This window comes from Xiphophorus couchianus, chromosome 1 (assembly GCF_001444195.1).
Source record: "Xiphophorus couchianus chromosome 1, X_couchianus-1.0, whole genome shotgun sequence".
In the NCBI taxonomy this organism is placed as follows: domain Eukaryota; kingdom Metazoa; phylum Chordata; class Actinopteri; order Cyprinodontiformes; family Poeciliidae; genus Xiphophorus; species Xiphophorus couchianus.
The window spans coordinates 17,077,518-17,099,087 of NC_040228.1; the positions used below are offsets into that span (position 1 = coordinate 17,077,518).

Genomic DNA, 21,570 nt, shown 5'->3' on the forward strand with positions numbered 1-21,570 from the left:
GGCTTATATTCATAATGCATCTTCAAATGATATCTGTTTGTATACTGTTAACATCTGAGGTCAAGTAGAACTGCAGAAATGTATCCTAAGTGGAAAGACATGAAGATGGAACAAAAGAGGAGGATGATCTTTATGAAATTCAAAGATAAAGTAAGAGAAGAAGTAAAAGGGCAGAGAAAGAGAAAATTATTTCTCGGTGCCTGGATATGTTGACTTGAAAGCAGTGCATTGTGGGTAGTCTTTGCCTGGGGGAAACCACTGGTGCAGAAGGACAACGATGGGAGAGTCTGTGTAGTGCCACTACATACACACCCAGTATGTGTTTGTGCATGACTATGCATTAGAGTTTGAGCAGAGTGATGCACAAGCAGCCCACGGTTTGCACCAGCCCACTGAATAATTTGACCCTGCTCATTTCATCGCTGTTCATTCAGCATAATAGCATTTACTCAAATCCTTCTGAGCAACAAAACAAATGACTAATCAGTTAGAAGAATTTAGGAGAAACCTATTGTTGCAGTGGGTGCTGATGTGCAGTAATGATGATCACGCTTGTCCTATCTGTGTATGTCTATAAGGATGATTTATATAAGAGTATCAGATAGGGGGCGAGATGTAGGCTAGAATGCAAATTTAGCGTAAGCCGGTTAGGGCCAGTTTTCACTGCCCTGCGCTCCACTGAGCTGCAGACTTGTGAATACGCCAACACGCTAACTTAACAGGACAGGCCAGTGACGTCACATGCCACTGGCCCTGCAGACATCACTAGAGTAACAATGTTGCCGTGCGTGTACGTACATACTCGTTTACGCCAGCATGTCAGTTTGTGTGTGTGTCAGTGTTTGTGGTCACATCCTAGGCCACGTGCAGCGAAGCTGCTAGCGTGAAATACACAGAACCGTACGACTCAGGTCAGGCATGAACACCGATTGCATCTGTGTACCTCAATGTGCTGTTCTATTACACCGAGTAAACACGCAGCGAATTAAAATGCTGTTAATTACATGAATTTTCTCTCTGAACAAGTTAGTATGCACAAAACATACTAAATACATTGAAAGTAAAGAAAATCTAAGTTATATTATTTTCTAACATGTTTCTTTTGTTCGATTAATGACCTATGATAATGTCCTAATTTAATAAATATGAATGTATGCTATAGATTTGTCTGTTACAGCTAAACTGAAAAGGATGTTGTGTTATATTTGGGAAAATTAAAAAAATAATTTAGAATATTTTTACAACACACAAAGCAGGCATTTCAACAAAAGTAGCATGGGCCTACCTGTGTCAAGGCACACCAATGTTGTAAGCAATTATATTTTAAAAACTTAAAGAAATTATACTATGCCATTCTTATAGTTTGAAATTCCTTGTATGCGCAGTGTACATAATTAAAAAATTTTCTGGCTGTGAAGAACATGGGAACTAATGGGATGTTTTCTTTTTTAACAAGCAAAATGCCTGAGTGAATAGCCAGACTAATCAACCAGCTAATATCAGGTAGTTTTATTTCCAAGTGCAAAATAATGAAACTTTATCATGTTTTATACAATAAACATACCTACTTTAAAATGACTTGGTGTTTATTCTTAATTTTACTTGTGTATTTATCAACATGAAAATGTCAATAAATCAAAGTTGTAAATAATGTTAATACAACCATAATAATAGCCAATTACAAATTGCAACAGATCATATAAAAAACTTTCAATATAAATTTTCATTTACATACTGTGAACTCAAGGTTTCCATGACAACATCATACCAGACTATAATGAATACTAGCTGGAAGTTTCTTGGATTTCTTTGCACAAAATCTTGGTCTATTATAGTTCCTTTTCACTCTTACGGACACAGACCTTTTGAAATTGATAGCCAGTGTTTATAAAGTAATCAGGAACGATGTTTTCCTTTATTATATATAGTACATACTGAAGGAAATGTTTAACATTGTGTAACTAGTAATATGTTACAAACAAGACTGATTGGAAGGGCTGTAGTTGCATGTATAAACATCATTTGTGCAGCAGTCTTTTTTTTTTATTTTTATCTATGAACCCATAAAATACATACAAAAAGGCTGAGTTCAAGTTCTTTTCATTTTAGTTTGTTTCATTATTGCTTCAATGAATTCCCCAATTTGACAGGAAAAAATCCTTTCAAAAATATATTTCCTTCACACAACCTTTGTAGCATTGCTAGGCACAGACACTTAAAATGTTCTGTAATCTGATACATCTTTCTGTAAACACATGTACTAAGACACACACACTCTCTCAAGCACAAGTTAAGTCACAGGCTCATTTTTTTTAAATGCACATCACTGATACAAATAGATGAGGACATGACTGACAACAGCTGCCTAATATGGTCACTATGAGTCAAAAACAAACTCAAAATAATGAGCAATAACAAAAAACAGATAAAATCTATAATTCATTCTATAAGTACTAAAGTGTTACAATACAAATACCTACAAGTACACACTTATAAATATATATTTGATTTCTTCTGTCATTGATATGCTTATTTTTTTTTAGATAAAACAAAATTTATATTGAATTCAGTTTCTGAAATCTGCTAAAAGTGGAAGATACTCTTCTTATCAGTGCATAGTCAAATACCTGTGAAATGTAGCTACCCAAGTCTCAAATATTAGGTACATTTATGCAAAAATAAAAAATTCTCACTCTTTACACACATGTACAAACCCAAACATGGCATCCAGAGATAATTAGGTTAAAGGGAAGAGGCTTAGAGTCCCGGGAAAACTTTACCACCTCTTAGGCAATAGCATTTTCCAGTGGTTCCTTTTCATCTGCAGTAGCATGATCAGCCCCCTGTGCTGCAGCCAGCTCCTCATTCTTCTTTAACTCACGCTGATATTTGGCCATGATTGCCGCATAGGCACATCCATACACTGCTGCAGCCAGCATCATCAGACACACAATCCCACACACTACACCTGTGATGATCACTGTGGCAATGGCATGGCGCAGGTTGACAGGGCGATGCTTCTGCTTAGTTTCACACTCTGCCATGCCTCCTGCCCCTCCTCCTCCCGCTCCACCTCCAACACCAAAACCCTCACCTATTGCCATGGGGACATGGAGAGAGTGGCTGGAGGGATGGGCATGGTTGCCATGGACATGGCCTCTCAGTAGCTTCTCAGACTCTAGATGGTGTATGTTGGCAAACAGGTAATGGTAGCTTGTGGTCATACAGGCATGAAACATCTGATAAGGAATTTTTTGCAAGTCTTTGTCCTTCATTTCTTCTGGTTGAGTGCAGAGAACTTCATCTACAACTCCACCTTGAGAGTAAGGAGAAATCGGTGAAGAAAATCAAGATAAAAGTGTGAAAGAATATGCTAAGTTTTCATTTCTACTCAGGAAATATTACACAGTTTCCCTATAATGATGATTGTAGAATTTATGTTAAAGACCAGCTTCTTCTGTGTTAAGAAGCATCTTTAAGAAGCATGTTAAATATGTGAAATCTAAAGAGTTCTCTCTTCTGGATCACAAGATCCACAGAAATTGGTTCTTCCATGAAAGGAATCAAATCAAGAGTTCATCAGTTAGCCTCTAGTTTCTTCTTTCAAATCCAGTATCCTTTGGCACACACTTCCAATTCTATCAACTTAATTATCCACTAGCTTTGTGTCTGCATGCTTACTTAAATCTGGGTCCATTGTGTTGTTTGCACTAATTAGAATTTTCATCTGGCAAGAAAACATTTATGTCAGAGTATCATGGGCATGTAGGCGGACTATCTAACTCCATGAATGCCTTGGCTTCACTGCAGAGTGGTAATTTTGTTATCCAATGCCTGCTGCTTTTGATCTAGCATGGGAAATTATATATGGGTTGCTGATATGCACTTTATCTGACTTAACAAACCAGAGAATTTACTGGATATTCTCTTTCATGCATGAAAGACCTAAACAAGGAACATTCAGCTGTAAATATTATATTTTCTTAAAGTATCATTACATAATATTTGCTAGTAAATGTATTATTAGCATGCTATACATAACAAAAAAGAATAAAGGGTAAAAAACAAATCTCTAGTTTGTGCTTTTCATTGCACCCCACTGATAAAAGTAAGATTCAAAGCAGAAGAGAATTATCTACAATAAAAGGACATAACTTGTTATAAATAATTATAAATATTTTGTATATTTTCAGATAAGTGAACTTGTATTTCTCCATGTTTGCGCATTGTTTCTACCCAACCGTTGCTGGAATATCTTTGTGTAAAAAGATGGACCAGAATAAAACATACTCCTGAGTGTGTAGAGTTCAAACCACCTGGGGAAATGCCCTCAGTCACTAAAGTCATTATTTGTGGATTTTTGCTATAGCCATTCAATATGAAGATTAGTAACAAAATGAGGTGGCAGGGAGGATTAAAGTGTCATATTAAAAATTTGACTTGATTTCACAGCAATTCCATTATGAGAAACTTATGATATAAGAACATTGAACCTGTGGCAGATATCTCCCAGAAGAATAAAGTTCCTAATGGTCTAACCTTTAAAGAGGTAGGTCTCCAGCCAGAGTTTGAGGCCAATAAGCTGGCAGTCACACCTCCAGGGGTTGTTTCGTAGCGTTATGCTGTTCAGGTGGGTCATAGTGTCCAACAACGAACGATCCAATCTTGTTAGTCTGTTGTTTGCTAAGCCCAGGTAGCTGAGGTTTTTCAGACTGTCCCCCATCACTCCCGGCAAACCCCACAGACTAATAAAAGAGACAGAGTAAGAGAATCAGATTAAAGGAAGCTTCTGTGGTAATCTCTGATGAACTGAAATGCATGTTGAACTCAAAAGTTGACTCTTGTTCTCATCTTTCACTGTTACCTCAAATTGTGTAAGTGTTAAAAAAATCCCTTAATATAAATGTTTCTACTATAGCTAATTAAACAACAGCTTAGATCTATACTGAGCTTTTTATTTCCTCAATGCTCTTATCACAATTTTGATATTGTTTATTTTTATACTTTTTCCTCTATTGAAAAGACTGTAATGCACATCTCTTGCCACATTTAGCTTTGCAAGCTCTCTGGCTGACTGTCGTGTATCTAGAGTCAAATGTGAATGATCCTTTTTATTGCAAAGGCTTGTATTTCAAATCATTTCATGTTCAAAAATATTTCCAGAGTTTGAAAGACCTTTGTTCCTTTTGACTTACATGTTTGAAAAAAGGCTTTAAAAGATTAATTTCCAGACACTTGAGTCTCTTATTATTCTCAATGATCTTGAAATTCCTCTTAAAGAAATGTGTAATTATTTCATGTAGTCCTTTGGTATGAATTGTGTAGGTTTTTAGTCATTGTGTTTTTTTTTTATTTGTTTGTTTTTTTTTACTAAAAATTTACACACACATTTTATTGTGTGTGTGTGTTTTTTTTTTTTTTTACTAACACCACACAATAAAATGTAACCTAAATAAAATTTAGGCTAAATTATTGCAATTGTTTTTCCTTTTTATTCTTTAGTTTTCCAATGATGCTCATGATGGTGTGACAGTTTCAAGCATCTATACTTAACCTGTTGTGTGAGAGGTCAAGATGGGAAAGTGAGCGAATAGGTCCAAGCAGCCGTTTGTCAAGTTCTCTGATGCTGTTGTATGCCAGACTGAGGCGCTGCAGAGTCCTCAGACCAAGCAGAGCAGTTGGTGAAATAGATGTTATAGAGTTATTAGACAGATCAAGAATGCGGACAAGAGGTATTTCCCTGAAAGCCATCGATCCTAGTCCCCTGATACGGTTATCTTGAAGATACAGTTCCTGTGTGTCTGGATGTAGTCTCCGAGGGATGTCATAGAGGCCTCGACCCCGACAGTCCACCACTTTAGTGTTGCTGTTGCAGCTGCACTCCTTTGGACAGGCATGTGACAAAGGCAGGGAGGAGAGGAGTGCACACACGAAAATCACTGTGGAGATACAGGAACAAGACATTGCAACACCACATGAGTGCGTACTACATTTATTTAATTTGAATTTAATTTATAGTTTCAATTTAATTGCTCCCATAATGGCATGAGTAATTAACTCCAGTTTCCAAGTTTCCTATGACCATGGTCACTCTTACATTTATTTTATTCCTATTTTACTTTGCTTTTATCCAGATGATTTTGTTTTTAAATTAAACTTATAACTAATGCGCACCACCAGTTCTTAGCAATAACACTTCCCCTTCCGCCCCCTTATACAGTGACCCCTGGAAACTTCATCAAAGCTTCGTAACCCCTCACCCACACACAAATCTATACGCAGCACATACTGGGTGTCTGATTCCCTTTGAGATAACTTCACATGTCCATTCCTTCTGGAACATAACAGCATTATTTATAGCATTGGCTTGACTAGCTGGAGGCTCAATGAAATGAAGTTCCAACCCAAATCTATGAGTGTAGCTTGCTCATAAGTTGAATCATAGATGTTGCATAGGTAGAAAAACTGCGCCGTGTTTATTATTAAGCAAATTACTAAATCATTTTTGATAAATGTTACGTCCTCCTAATTCTAATAAAAGTTTTATAAGTGGGAATTCATGGTATTTTTCTCAAATATGTCTTTTTCTGTATAGGCCGGCAGAATTGCCGTTGACTCGTCCCTTCTTATGAAACCACTCTAAAGCTATTCAGAAGTCAATACTTTTTCTACTCACACATTATGAAACAAGTTCTCTTTCTCACCCATTTCATTTGTAATAAAGCAGTCGTGTTTCTGTTTGTGACCCTTTACTGACCCCTCAAAACTGGTGTACTCAGTTGAAATAATCCATGGTCAGGTCTTCTGATTGGTGGCAATGTTTGCTTTGTTTGTGTTTCTTTTTTTCATTTGCTGCATGAGTGGAGTGTGTGGGTTATCAGCAAACATGCTTTTAAATTTGCATATAAATTCACTTGCACAAGTAATGTGCATAACATAAACCCCTCCTCAGTGTCAAAAAAAGTGATTTCATTCTGGCACGAATTTTTATTAATCTCTACAACAATTTAGCTGCCTCCAGAAATGATCTACATATCCTCTTGAGGTCGTGACCCCCAGCTTGGGAATGAATGGATTAAATGACACCTATTTACTACACAGTCTGCTCTTGGGACCATAGTAACCACAACTCTTCTTTGAACTTGAAGAAATATGTTACAAAACAACTACCGGTACTTTTTTTGACAGATTTCCTGTCAACACAAGAAATCAACTTCTTGTGTTGACTGGGAATCCTTTAGGTTATTTGGATCATTTGGCCCTCATAGCATGTACATAAAAAATTTAATTACATGAGCTTTTTATTTGTGCATTGGTTGAAAAACAAACTCTCATGGCATGAACCAAAATGGGCATTATAACAGGAGTTATTAAGTTGCACAAAATTCGAGACCAAACTTCAGCTTTAGGAGAGAACAAACACAGCTTTAATTAACATTTGCAAATAGAGAAAACATACAAAGCTCACATCTCAGTGAGAATTGGATGAGTTCTGACTTGGGGCTGAACGTCCCTTCATCTACATAGGATACATCACACATTACTTAGTCACACCCCCTGGCTCAAGTGTCAGGCAAAAATCTATACGTTACTTATCTGTAAGTTTCAGTTGAGCAGGGTTGCATACACATTCACAGCTCAACTTTAAGCGTTTCTCCAAAAAGGCCTCTCTGCTGATGGCTAAACAGATACTAGTAACTGAACTTCTACAAACTAGGCTTATCACCTTAGCCATGTCTCACATTTCTAACCACTGAACACCCTGTTCTTCACTTATCTGAGGGTCAGAAGAGCATATGTCTTGTTGAGCTGCAACTGAGTGCAAACCTTTAATAAAAACATCATAAAGTGTACATTCAAATTTATTTAAACATTGTTACTAAATTTTTCCTTCACATTATGAAATGAGATCAATACAAAGGACTGGCTTTTTGCTGCTGTGTCCCTTCATGATAAAGCCTAAAACAAGAAATTTATAATGACATGCCTACAATACCCATAACAGTTGCAACTGTTATGGGTATAACATATCACCTGAACCAGTTGAGGTTGAATAACCTCAGCTGTCAATATCACACTAATTGCAACTTGTCAAAAGAATCAACGCTGAGGTGATATCCAGCAATTAATGTAGAAATGTGATTATAATTTTTAATTTAAGTTCCAAATCCTGATTAATGCCTACTAGCCCTTGCATACCCACGCAGAAATTACACTCACAAAACACCAGCAATGGAAATCCTACCTCTCATTTCTGCCAGTTTTTGGGCCGTGTTGTGTTCAGGGTTCTTTTAGCTCCCTTTTGGTATTGCAGTGAGCCTCACTGGTGTAGGATCCATTTGTCGTCATTGAGGTTGAGATCGTCTGGTCCTGGCTCTCATTCGGTTGGTCTGGTCAATGGGTAGGAATTGGAGAGCAAAAAGAAAAGCGGCAGAAACCAGCTTTGCCCTCAGGTTTCCCAGCAGTGCCTGCGAGGGCATGAAACCCCATCAGAGCAGGCAGATCAGAGCGCTAGCTCACTCCCAGCCAGTCTGGAAATCACTCGAGTTTGGAGCTCTTCCTCTCTCTCTCCCTCTCTCTCTTCTTGTCGGTCTCTCTTGCTCTCTCTCTCCTTTTGTTGCTCTCTTACTATCTCCCAAATCCTCATATGGCTTCCTGAATATTTTTGTTCATAGTGTTTGCTGTTCTTAGTACATTGCCACTTCTCATGACTGAATGTGTTGTTCTATTGACACCAAATCAACACTTGGCCTTGTCTGTCTTTCTCTCTGTTTTGCTCACTCTTCACCCCTCACCCCTCCTCCTCTATCCCCAGTTGGATTGGTGTATATGATGGTGTGTCATCTCCCTCTGGACAGCTGTGCCTCCTAAATCACAGCACAAACACATTCACCAACATCCATGTTGCACCTCCTGTTACTCTGGCAATAACTGAACAAGACAAAATTAGATCGAGAATGCAGCGAGGCAATAAAAATACTCATGCACTTAAATACACAATGCCTATTGCTATGGCACGCTTTGATAATATTATGCATAAGCCGTGGGCAGAGGGGCTGGCAGAACACGCCCTCAGCACAGCAACGCAGCTTGCACAAATGCACATGTTGGTGCACACATACAGTTCAACATTGGGAAGCTGCAATAAATTTGCTTGAATTTTTTGTTTTTTTTCATTGCTCATTAAAAGATTGACTGTTAGGCTCATGTTACTGCACAAATCCTTGTTGATATTAAGCTGTTTTGATGCTTGCTAGCTCACTCTGATTTCTGGGTATTTGCCCTTCTGCTTGACAACATCCTGTTCTGTTCTGCTGCTTATTATGGGTCTACTATTTGCTTTTTTCCATCTGTAAAAATAACTTACACATTGAATACAAGTGGACTTATTAAACTTGAACAATGATCTTTCCAGTAGTTTGAAAATGTGTAAAAACACATAGAGAAGCTGTGCAAGTGTTTGCACACAGACACTCGCATTCACAGCCATGTTTGAAACATTACTGAACCTACCTATGTGGGAAAATAAATCTTAAAATTTGTGATGTTGTATTAGATATGCTAAAAAGCCATATGTTAATGTATTTAATTACTCTGTTCTGACATTTTTCTACAAAAAAGAAAAATCTCTTTCCTGTTTTGTTTCAGTCTACTGCTGTCATGGTGAGTGCAGGAGACAGTCAGGCAGAAGTTAGATGACATTAGGTTTAATGAAATGACCAGACCACAATGGAATCTAGCAGTGGCTAAGTGACAATAGCTGCATTTCAATTACAAATGTGTGGAAATCTTTTGTCTATATTCTGCAAGATGTAAAGTTCTATTTTTGAACTGTGAGGGAAAACCAAAGTACCCAAAGGGGACCATATGTATGCACAGGAAGTACATGCAAACTCCATGCAGAAAAGACCGTAGCCTGCGATTCAAAATATTGAGTCAGTTGATGTGAATAGAAATTCAAGCCACACTTTTCAGGATTTATTTTGTATAAAAAAAACCCATCACATTTTATCAATTTACTTCACAATTATTAAAATAGATTGGTCTATTTGCTTTTAAAGTAATAACATGTGAATAAGTGCAAAGGGTTTGAAAGCGTTTATACGGTACTGTAGTAAATGTTTTCTATCCTTACTAGAATCCTAAATCAGTAGGCTGTAAACCAGTTGTCATCCCCCCTGCTTGGGACAGAACTGATTGGAGATTGGTGATGGGATGGATTTAGAATGGATTTTCTGTCTCTTCATCTTTATGCTCATAAACCCAGCTCAGCACATAAATACTTTCAAGTTCTTAAATCAATCATACATAGGGAAATTAAATGTTCATATGTGGAACAAAAATAATTTCCATGTCTTAGTGGAATGGATTTCAGCTTTTGTTTTGAATTGTCATTCCTGTGCATTCTAAAATCAGTGTAATTACTGCCATAGCACAGAATGAAGCCCTGAAGCGGCTGTTGTAGATTTATGCTCCCACCATTAATATATTTCCTTAATGAATGTGCTGTTTCTTCACTTCAAATGCCACGTGGAATAGATTGCAAGAATTCACTGTTTTCCTGTCTGATGTCTCTGTGTCTGTAGTCATCCTTATCATCCAAGCGATACCTTTTTCCATCTCTCCTGTTTCCATTCCTGTTGCCCAGCATCTTAAATTAGCCTCTCCTCCCGGGTTTTTCATGTGGGTGTAGAGATGGTGGGCTGCCCAAAGGATCTGGCAAAGCTTAGGATGGGATAATCTGCACCTGTTCCTATGGGCAAGAGCTAAAATGGGTCACAGCAGCACCACACCACATGAAAACATTAGTACAATTACGTTGTAGGTACACTGGGAAGTAAAAACACAATTTTAGCTTGTTTTTTTTTTTTTGTGAATATGGTCAGCCTGAAGAATGCAAATAGATCTGTTGGCTGTTTCGCCTGAAGATTATTTAACATTAAATATCATACATAACAAGCTGTTCTAGTGGCATGAAGGGATTTACCTCTCTGATGTAAGTAAAAGTCGCCTTCGGGTTTTCTCTACATCTGAATTTCATTCAGGGTTTTTAAAGCATGTTTGCCAGGGACTGGAACTCTATTTGCTCGTCTGAATGCATAAAGTATTGAATGCTGTCATTACAAATTCTAAAATTTGGCAGCGACAGCATTGAGAAGTTGCTACATGAGTTCGGTATTTAGATGGGAGTTCAGCATTCAGTCAAGCTCTTTTTGTAGAAGACCTCCAGTTGTTAGAATCAGTAATAAATAATATTGTAAGCTTCTTTTAAACTCAGCTAATTGGAATAAATAGAGGAAAACCTCTAGTTGCAATTCAGTCTTTGCGTTAAGGAAAAGGACTTCAAGTACCTTGCTGTCATTTTCACAAATGATATGCTTCTATTCATACTGACCACTCAAATGGGACAGAATAAATTACTGTTGTGTTTTACTGATGACAATCGATTTGAGTGCAACAATCTATTTGAATCTGCTTAGCTTTCTTTTTTATTTTTCATCTCTGAGTGGAGAGTGTGGCAATTGCTGTTTCTGCAGCAATTTTACCAAAATAACAACTTGATTGTTCCTGCTTATGGAAAGGGGAAATAATTTATCTCCAAAGTATCTTTAAAATTTCTCAAATTATAAATGTTGGCATCATATAGCCAATACATCAAGAGAGACAATATGGATTAAAATACTGTTTTTCCATTTATTCTATCAAAGATAAGTCTTTGTCAGAGAAGGTAATAGATTCTGCCTGTTGCGAATGTATCTCTTCATTTTTAGCAAAATATGAACAATGTGTCATATTTCACAACAAATAACTATAACAATAGTAATAACTATCCTGATATGAAGAACTTTCTGCTCAGCTTGTCATGTGTAGGGATCTGATATGTCAAACTTTATGGAATCTAGGCATAGGTGTTTATTCCATATGAAGAACAAGCCAGATCACAATGGTGAAGCACAGTAAAGAGCAGCTGGTTTGGTATTTTTTTAAAACATTTTTAGGGTAACTGTATTACACATAATAATTTGACCAAATCCGGGAAAATGTGCGAACATATTGGTAATTTGCAGTTCACTTGTCCATTTGGTCCAAGTTAGGAAGAAAGTGTTTGTGCAGTAAAGTTGTTTGTTTTGGTTTTTTTGGTTTGCATGTTATATTGCATTTGCACTATGTTCTAAATGCTTTTTGTGATTATAACTTGTATTATTGTTTTGCATCTCTTTCAGCTGTTGGCATCCAGATGAAGTTGGAGTTTTTCCAGAGAAAATTTTGGACAGCCAGCAGACAGGTACCTAGTGACATGATGCTCATCCCAGGATTGAAGTACAAACACATTTTCAAATCTAAGCACATAAGCCAAAAACACAGAGTAAAAACTAACAGGTTCTTGTTTTCCTCTTGATATTTAACGTACTGTTCTACATTCTAATCTTTCTTTTCCAAATTTCAGGCTTTCTTTTCTATGATCACCTCTTTTTAATATTATATTAATATTCAATTCTGGCTGACTGTCTGTCCTTTCATCTGTCCATCATTTGGCTTACTGCAGGAGGCAACATTCAACATAGTCTCAGGCCCTTGTTCACAAGGAGTCAAGCATCTGATATTTTTATAAACAATAAAGGAAAAATTTACATCCACAATACAGGATGCAGCGCCACAGAAAATGATGAAGCAGGTATGCCGGGCCAATCTGTGGTGCTTTAACACTGATTGGCCCGTGTGATGACATTTTTGCTATTTGTAAGAGTGAGGCACATGCAGAGTAGAGAGAGACAATAACGTCGTTCTCTTTTTAACCGACCTCATCATTTAAAAAAAGATGTGGCTTGCATGACAGCCACATCAAGAGAAGAACTAAAATGTATCCACTCTGGAACCTGGTTTCAAAAATGGCCAATTCTGGTCTGTAAAGATGCCAAGTCTGTCTGGATACTCGGCCTAAGTTACTTTTGCGGCTACACCTGAACTCATCTCCATGTGGACTGGACCTCAGTTTGGCGAAAATTAAGAATTTCACTGAGAATTAAACACGATATAGCAGTAAATGCAAGTAGTACCCTGCTTTAGAAGATTAGGTTACTACTACCACACAGTACAGAAAAACAGGAACATTTCTTTTGAAAAAATGTTCTATCTACTCTTGTCCTTTTGCAATAAATCTTTTTTTGTAACTGGAACAGCACCCTCTGCTGGTTTGCTAGAATTCAGATGTGTGAATCAGACTGAGATACTTTCTTCTTCTTAAGAGTCAAACTGCAGTATTCAGCACCTTTCCGGTTTTGCTTGATTTGGTTTTATATGCAGAACAAGCACATCTGGGCATTTATTAGAACTGCGTTTGTCTAATAAGTCATACTTACAACATATGACGGCTTGCAAGCCAATTACATTAAAATTTCTTGTTGCATTTTTAACAGATGACAATCATCACTCATTCACACATTTTTACCATAGTAATTTTCTCACCTTACATGAATAAATATTTTTTTGTTTGTGTTTTTTTTTTTTCAGTGTGCAGCATTAGATGGGAAATGCTCCATAAGCTGTGATGATGAGGTCAGACATTTTCCTCTTCTCAGTCCATGATCTTTTGTTCAATGACTCTGCCCTAAACTATATTTTCTAATTGACAGCATATTAACTGCTACCTCATTGACAACAATGGCTTCATTCTTGTAGCAGAAGACTATACACTGGTGAGACATACAAGCACGCATTTTGTTTTTGATACTGTTGCACAGACTGCGCTCTCTCTCAAAGTGCTGTTTGAGCATGTACCTTCTGCTCAGCTGTCACCAGACATGCTGTCATTCTGACTCTGGCTCATCCAAAGCAAGTCCGCTGGCTGTCATTGCCCTTCTCTTCCCCTGCGTGTTCTTTTTCTGCATCCGCCTTTGTGTTCATATGCTTAATCTTTTCTTATCTTTTTAATTTAATCATAATTAATAAAGTAATTATTATCTACTGTTTAGTCCTGATATATTTTGAATGTATATTTAAGGCAGTTCTCACCATGCATGGTAGCAAGTTTCTTGGTTCAAGGTGTTTTTAAACTTTTTAAACCGTTGTAATGTTGATTGCTCTGAATGTACACGTTTTGGTATGTGGCCTTATTCTTATTTAGATTATTAAAACACATCAGTTAAAATTAACTGGCATATTATCTTGGCTTTTCCATTTCGGAGACCTTAAGTATCAGTTTTTTTGTTTTGTTTTTTGTCGGGTAAAGTGTTTGAGAAAACATTCTTATTTATGCACATGATCTGGTCAAGAGGCCATTTAAAGAAAAGTCAGTCCCCCCAGGACATTGCAATGTTTTTGTGATTGCTGTGGCCAAAAAAATCAAGTAGAAATGCAATATTTAACATATATTGCATATAAAATTGATGCCGATCAAATACTGGATATTTTCTCTGAGGAACCTTTGCATGGCAAGGTATTCACTTGAAGAGGAATGTAGACTGCGGTGCAGGTAGAAACCTAGTCTACACAAATATGAGTTAAATCAAATACTGAAACTGAGTCAAACTCTGCTTTAGCAAAGCATTCATTTAACACATGCACCTGGTCTGTCACATTTAATCTATTTTTAATTATTTTTTATCCAAACAGATGAACAAACCCTGATTTAATGGTGTCTAAAATTTAAAGGGCTAATACCCAATTTTAATAAAACTAATCATAAAAAGGTAGTTAGTTTGTAGGTTGGTTCTGTTGTAATGGAAACCTATTAGTGACTGTTGTTTAATTTACTTTGAAGCAAATGTAAGAAGAATTCATAATAAATAAAACCATTTTGTTTGAACTAACTCTCATTTCCAGAAGTGTATTGCTGTAATGGAAAAAAAAAGTTTTTGAACATGTTATGGTAATTATTCTGTGCAAACATGGGAATATATGTTACAAACATAATTATCTTGTTTAAATACAACAATATATTGTGTAAATATGATCTTTTTTTGACTTAATGTGATAATTTCCTCCAGATGTTGGCAGTAGTATGCTTTTAGGTTGCATTGACAATGAAACTCGACAGAAGGAAGAAGCTGGCATATCAAGTTAATTTGGGATACATGTGGTGAGGAATGCCTGGCTAAAAATATGGACTGCTCGTTGTTTCGATTCCTACAGAAACCGCATTGCGGGAATCTACATGCCACATGAAATTAGGGTTTAAATAAATGTGTTGCATGAGCTGCCTCCTTTATCTTTGTTCTATACAAATGGGGAGAAAAACAGATATTTTATTGTACTCTGAGTAACAACACATCTGTGTTGAACACTTTTAAAGTGGTAAAACTTTAAATTTTATGAAGCCTCCCATAACTCTCCTATGAGGAAGAGTTATAGGATGGTCAATGAGGAAGGTTCAAGAGGAGAATCGAACTGATTTTTCCTTCTGTGCAGTCCCTTTTTGTTTAGGATCGTTCTCAGAGTGTGCATACTAATGACTTGTATGCACATCTACGTTGCACAGCAGCATCAGCATCTCTACATGCTTCCAACCAACTGTGAAATAAAACTTGACCAACTACTCTAAATTAGCCTCTATTAATCTGCATGCATTGAAAGCATAATATTGACATCATCTGGTTTAAATGATTATGTTTATACAATATAATTATCATGTTTATGGAATATAATTATCACATTTATACGACATGATTATTATGTGTGTACAATATATTATATTTGTAAAATATGAATATGGTGCTATAGCATAGCAGTGTTCAAAAATGCATTTTTTTCCATACACATTCAAATTTACAACTACAAATTAATGTAGAAACATTCATCTATCAGCACCAATATGACAATAGGACACAAAGCCACAGAAGTTTGTGAAAGCATAAAAGGTCATTGAAGAGAGCAAATAATGTGTTACATAAAAATGATCATTTGTACCAAAAGCAGTCAATCAGGACATCAAAAGATGAACTCATCAGCTTGTTTTTTCAGGTAGCATAGGTGCTATCTGAAAAACAAGGTAGAGTTTTCCATAAATGCTTCAAAATGTGCACTTTCAAATTCTGGAGTATAATAAACAATGCATATGATATAATTGCTATATGGTTAAAATTTTTATAAAACTATTGCAGATGGGCAATACTCTTTTCATTAAAGAACCTTTTGTCCTTTCTTTTTCAGACTGGAAATTTTTTTGGTGAAGCAGAAGGAGCTGTAATGAATAAGTTGCTGCAGATGGGCTCTTTTAAACGGTAATCCATGTGTGCATGCGTGTGTCTGGGTGTGTATATGTGTGTGCACTTGGAGGTTCAAGTACATGCATAAGTGTGAGTGGATGTATATTTGTACAAACGTGCAAAAAAAAAATCAAAAGGCAGGTTACAAAATGAGAGCATGTCTCTTTTCGTGTGGACAGCTCTAAATGTGCCAAAGCAAATCTTTATTTCCTGAGACAAAAGAATTAAGAGAAAGTTCAGTGCATACATTTCCACACCATACACACATCCTCTCAAACAAAAAGCATGTGGACAAACATACTATTCTTGTCAAAAACCTCTATCTCCTGTATCTGTATTTTCAGATTTAGCTCCAGGACACCTTCCCTGTTGTTCCACAGCAGAAATGCCCACAATCCAAAAACACACAAACTTTTGTTGTAATATAAGCCAGTTATGGAATGATTTGAAATTTGTGAAGTCTTTGCCTAGTTACAGAGCTTTGCGTAAATTAGTATTTCACTGAAGCTTGCAACCACATTCCCAAGCCTGCAGCGGGGCAGTACCTTCCATTCTTTTATACGTATGGGATGTGGATGAGGGGGAATTTCTCTGTGTAAAACTGCAAATCATTGCATAATTGCAAAACCCAGCCCATAGTATATAAAAATGAACCCTTAACATCAGACAGCTAATAGTTTACAGACCCATCCATAAAAACAAGGGCCGTACAATTGTTTTCTCAGAATTCTTAAAGTTGGTTGAAGATGGATTTTTGAAGATTGAGGAAGACATGTTGAAGGAGTAACATGACTTGTTTTGGGAAGACATTAGCATGATGAGTAATGGAGCCTTGAGATCTAAACACTGATGAATCCAATATATCTGTCAGTATTTTGTCTAGTTTTAAGTGACATTTACTTGTCAAATTTCTTACTTAAGCTTGACACAAACTGTCAGCTTGAACTTATTCATAGGCCAAAATCAATGCTTTTGATACATTAAAACAAGAAGGTTACTACTTCAACAATTGTTTGATTAAAGCAAGTATTGTTCAATAACTTATAACAGGAGAAGTCAAATATGTTCATGAATTCAAATCAGATTTCTGCATAAGAGGACTGCAACAATTACTGATGAACAAATATTTTGTATGTTTTTACCTTACAAAAAGTTATTTCCCTACAGTATGTTTTTCCACTTAATTATTTTAAGAATTCCAAGTTTTATAGGGTAACCACATTGTTCAACTTTAACAAGTAGTTACTCATATAATTAATCTATTAAATCTCAATAGCAACATTAAAAAATAACAATAATGTACAAAATAAGGTAAAAACTTCTAAAATTTACCGCTCAGTTTTGTCAAAGCATTTTTGTAAAATTTACACCACATTTTGCTGGTGCTACATGGTCTGCAGTGTCATTGTGATTTCACCAACCACCAATAATGATGTTCAGGGTACATTAATCTTTATTTTTTTTATTTTAATATTTCTTTTCCATTACCTTTTGGACAGTCTTTCTTGAGCTACTCCAGTGTTAACTGCACTTTACTTAAATAGAGCTATCTTTGCACTTTTTTTTTAGAGAATTATTTTACTCTACACTTACAAGATTTTTACACAGGGATATATTTGCTGCGTTACTAGGCTAGCATTACCTTCTGGTCTCTCGGTTTTAATGTGACTTGTTGATAATTTAGCTCTACAAAATGTAGGTTTTCATTTTTTTATCTAGTTAATAATGCGAGTTGTTGTCCTGCCTCTCAAACAAGTGGTGTATGGCAGTTATGAATGACAAATATTACAGGACCCCACCAATTGGTATTGAGTGCTTTAGAACTAAACACATTTGTTAACCTTAAAAAGTACCTGACCATATTGTCAATGGAAGTCAGGACTTTGAGAATCACTGATATATACAATCATGCAATTTTACATTAATTTAAGTAAGTTATGAACCAATTCATGTGGTCTTACTTATCACTAATTGGTTCTGGGCATCGTGTTGGGGCTGTGTGTCATTAGTACTGCGACTGAGGTTTCAACATCGCTTGGGGCGGCAGATATATTGAACCCCACTCTGTTGTTACACATGTTCAGACTGCCATTCACACACAAGTATATCATGTGCAAGACCTCTCCCAACGGCTATTAAAAAGAGTGTCCATTGTTCAAAGACAAGCTTGTAACCTTAGCAATAACCTCCTTCAGACACAGCTAGATCTTACCCCCTCAAGGTTCTCTAAGCCCTTAAAACCTCAGATATCCCTCCAATATCCCACAAATTATCCACACACAGATTTTTCTGAAATCACTTTGACAAACCTTTGAGGAAGTGCTCAGCTTTCACTTGCTTTGCTGCTTCCATTCTTTCTACACCCATCATGTATAATACTTGTAGGTGAAGCAGTTATTACAGAGGTGGGATCTGAATATCTTCCATCCCCAACACAGCAGACTAAAATGCTTGTCAGGCATGTATTTGCAGATAATGTCTGAATCAAGATTCCTTGACAACTCAACACAACTATGGAAAATATTTTCTCTGATTCTATTTTGGATGCTCTGTGTCACCGTCCTGTTGTCTATTCTATATTTGTCTCCATAGTGTCACACTGTATGACTACCAGGCTCTTTGTTGGGTCCATTCAGAAAGTAGTGACAGTGGGCACACACTCCTGGATGTGAGTACTCTCCAGCCTCTATGTGTTCTACCCATGTAGTAAGGTCCATATAGTACAATATTTATTGCTAGTGTCCAATCATTTCCTCCCCCTCTTTTTTTCTTCTAGCCTTACTTCGCTTTCTTTGCAGCTGTAAAGTGGATCCTGACTGAGCTTGTCATGTAAGAGTCCTCACTGGAGAATACCTCTTGTCTGTTTATGGAGTAACGCTATAAGCTTTGTGCATATATGTGGTTTCTGAAGACTTGTATTTAGGCCTGTCTGCTTTGAGATTAGCTGTATGTTTGTGAGTATACTGTATATCTGTTGTGTATTTGTTTATGGAGGCCTCCACATGTACGTTGATGTGATCCTCTGTGATCATAACCAGTAATAGCTACCTGATGTTTCCTGCACCATGAGTATTTCTGTGATGCCACATTGTGGTTGTGGTTTAGTCCTGCTGGGTGGTCTGTCACTGCCACAGTGCATCATGGGAGTACAGAGTTGTCAGAACTCATTTTATGTTTTAACAATACAAGTAATTAGAGAAATGAGATAAATGTGAGATATTTCCTATTTCTACAACATATAGCTAGACCTAAGAATAAGTAAAGCTGAAAATAAAAAAAAATAAAAAAAATCATCCATCTGTTATGTGAAATATCCAATGATTTTTGGTATTTGCACTTGTTCCTTATCAATTAGGTAGTACAATTGTCAGTACTTATTATGCTTAAAATTTAGAATTAATTTAAAATAAATAATTTAAATGAGATGTAAAAAAAAAAAAATCTTCTATCCACTGCACTTTCTGCTTTTTTCCCCCAATTTTGATATTCTTTTTTCCAGTCCAAATTAGTAAAAAATCGATTGCCATCTAGACTTAAAAAACTCAGGAGCTTTAAAGTGTAAAATAACACGGCTTTTGATCTGTTTTTCAACTCTTCAGTTTTGAGATGACTCTGATAATTCAGATCTTAGCAAATGTCACAGCAATTCGAGTCAGTCACATTTTCACACTTAGAGAAAACATTGCTCTCCTGTTTTATAAGCTTAGCACTTAGCTCTGAACATAGCTCTACCTGCTCTACCCTTAAAAGAACAGCTGCTTGACTACAAACATTTCAATTCAACGTAAAGGATGAAAAACATTTTATTTTGTTTGGAAAACACAGATGTGTTAAATTAACAGAATATTTAAGCATATCTTATACTACAGTTTTAAAAAGTGACTGACAACAAAGTTGGCTGTGATTTTTTTTTTTAATAGTTAGCAGCACAAATTGTGGCCACACAGCATGATGGGGTTCCTGGATGTCAAATGGTAGACAGCAGAACACCAACTGGTGCTGGGTTGGGGTTTAGTTACTTCGATAAGATGAACTTAAAATACTGTACCTTGAGTGATTCTAAGATCTGATGCTTGGTATTGGATATCTCTAGTTCTGTTATTCTAAATAAGAATAAAAATAAACTCTGAAATGGCTTGATGTATTGCAAGAAACATGTGATTTTCTTCAAATTAAACAAAACTTGCAGCTCCTAGAGGAGATTTCCAATTCATGATGAATGCCAGGACTTGCTGCATTCATTGCAGGATAAACTCATAGAATATTCTACAACACTTTTAATTTACTAAGCATTCGTGATTTTCTGTGGTCTTGCATAAAAGGATGTTGAAGCAATAAATAGCAACATGTGTATGCATTTCAGAGTATTGTTAATCTCTGTCATTTCCATATTCAGTTTCCTGGTTGAATTCAACTTATACAGTTGGTGGAACTCTGATCTCACAGCCAAAGGTAAGAATGGATGCATTCTAAACAACCCGCCCACAAACACATAATTGCATTATTAAAAAGAATATAAATATTTTACATTTTATTTATTTTGATCAGAATAACAAATTAATTTGTTTTTTGTTGTCAGTAGTTTTGGAGGTTTTTCTGGTTCATGGTTTTTCTGTTGTAGATTTTACAAATAAAGCCCTTGGTAGTTTTCAGATGATAGAAACTTTACTGAAAGAATCCTAACTGGAATCTGAAAAACTCCACTTTACTAATTACTATCTACTTTAAGAGTTTTGTCTAATTTTGAGATTTATGCATTAAAGCTCTGAGCTGTTAGTCAATTCTGCCCCTTAGATCAACTGAGCAGAGGCTACTGTTTTGCCGATCCATATTACAACAAAAATACTGCTTTCAATTGCTTCCCTTGTCTTTACAAGACAATGCTGATTGCACGCACTTCCGACTTGATTGTTTTGTAAAAAATATGTGTGATTTATTTCCTGTAAAAGTAGAGACAAGATAATTACCAAAAAATGTCTTGCAACTTAGTTGAAAATGAAAAATAATCTTAATTTGATGTTTGAAACTCTAAAAAGTGGTCAGAAAATTATTTACAAAACCTCCTGTCAACACGCCAGACATTTACCAAACAATAGACCTCCACCAAGCACCCGGTGTGTTCTTAATTACTCAAATTAATAGGAGGGTCTAACAATTAACAACGTAATTTAAACAATTCCAAATGTAAAAATTAATTACAAATTTTGGTGATAAACGAACTTAAATATATTCTAACTACCCAAAGAAGAAAACTAAATAGGTCAAAATTACAATCCACAAAATTTAGCATAAATGGCCACAACACCTGTGTTAAAATTCAAGGAAAATAAATTGGTTGAATGACATCATTGTATCTTTACCTTCA

General features: G+C 36.1%; 2 protein-coding genes across 2 annotated transcripts in view; one reads left to right on the top strand and one right to left on the bottom strand.

Moving 5' to 3' along the window:
* Positions 1–21,570, top strand: part of cacna2d3a (calcium channel, voltage-dependent, alpha 2/delta subunit 3a) — a 131,204-nt gene that overhangs the window by 101,957 nt on the left and 7,677 nt on the right. Inside the window, exons 27-33 of the mRNA XM_028018879.1 lie at positions 12,225–12,286; positions 13,513–13,557; positions 13,635–13,697; positions 16,150–16,220; positions 18,798–18,873; positions 18,982–19,034; positions 20,602–20,657. Of these exons, the coding sequence (XP_027874680.1) occupies positions 12,225–12,286; positions 13,513–13,557; positions 13,635–13,697; positions 16,150–16,220; positions 18,798–18,873; positions 18,982–19,034; positions 20,602–20,657 (426 nt within the window). The remainder of the gene's footprint in view (positions 1–12,224; positions 12,287–13,512; positions 13,558–13,634; positions 13,698–16,149; positions 16,221–18,797; positions 18,874–18,981; positions 19,035–20,601; positions 20,658–21,570) is intronic.
* lrtm1 (leucine rich repeat transmembrane protein 1) lies at positions 1,495–8,774 on the bottom strand. The gene is made up of 4 exons (XM_028018869.1): positions 8,246–8,774; positions 5,555–5,939; positions 4,540–4,745; positions 1,495–3,316 (listed from the first exon to the last, which is right to left on the bottom strand). The coding sequence occupies exons 1-4, from the start codon at positions 8,250–8,252 to the stop codon at positions 2,787–2,789; spliced, it is 1,128 nt and encodes a 375-aa protein (XP_027874670.1). The 5' UTR covers positions 8,253–8,774; the 3' UTR covers positions 1,495–2,786.

What these genes read in the sequence shown, in the direction of transcription:
- lrtm1 (XM_028018869.1), bottom strand. An exon ending in CTTGACCTCTCACACAACAG is followed by an intron (nt 4,746 to 5,554) that starts GTTAAGTATAGA and finishes CTCTTTTATTAG; the next exon opens with TCTGTGGGGTTTGCCGGGAG. An exon ending in GGAGACCTACCTCTTTAAAG is followed by an intron (nt 3,317 to 4,539) that starts GTTAGACCATTA and finishes CTTACTCTCAAG; the next exon opens with GTGGAGTTGTAGATGAAGTT.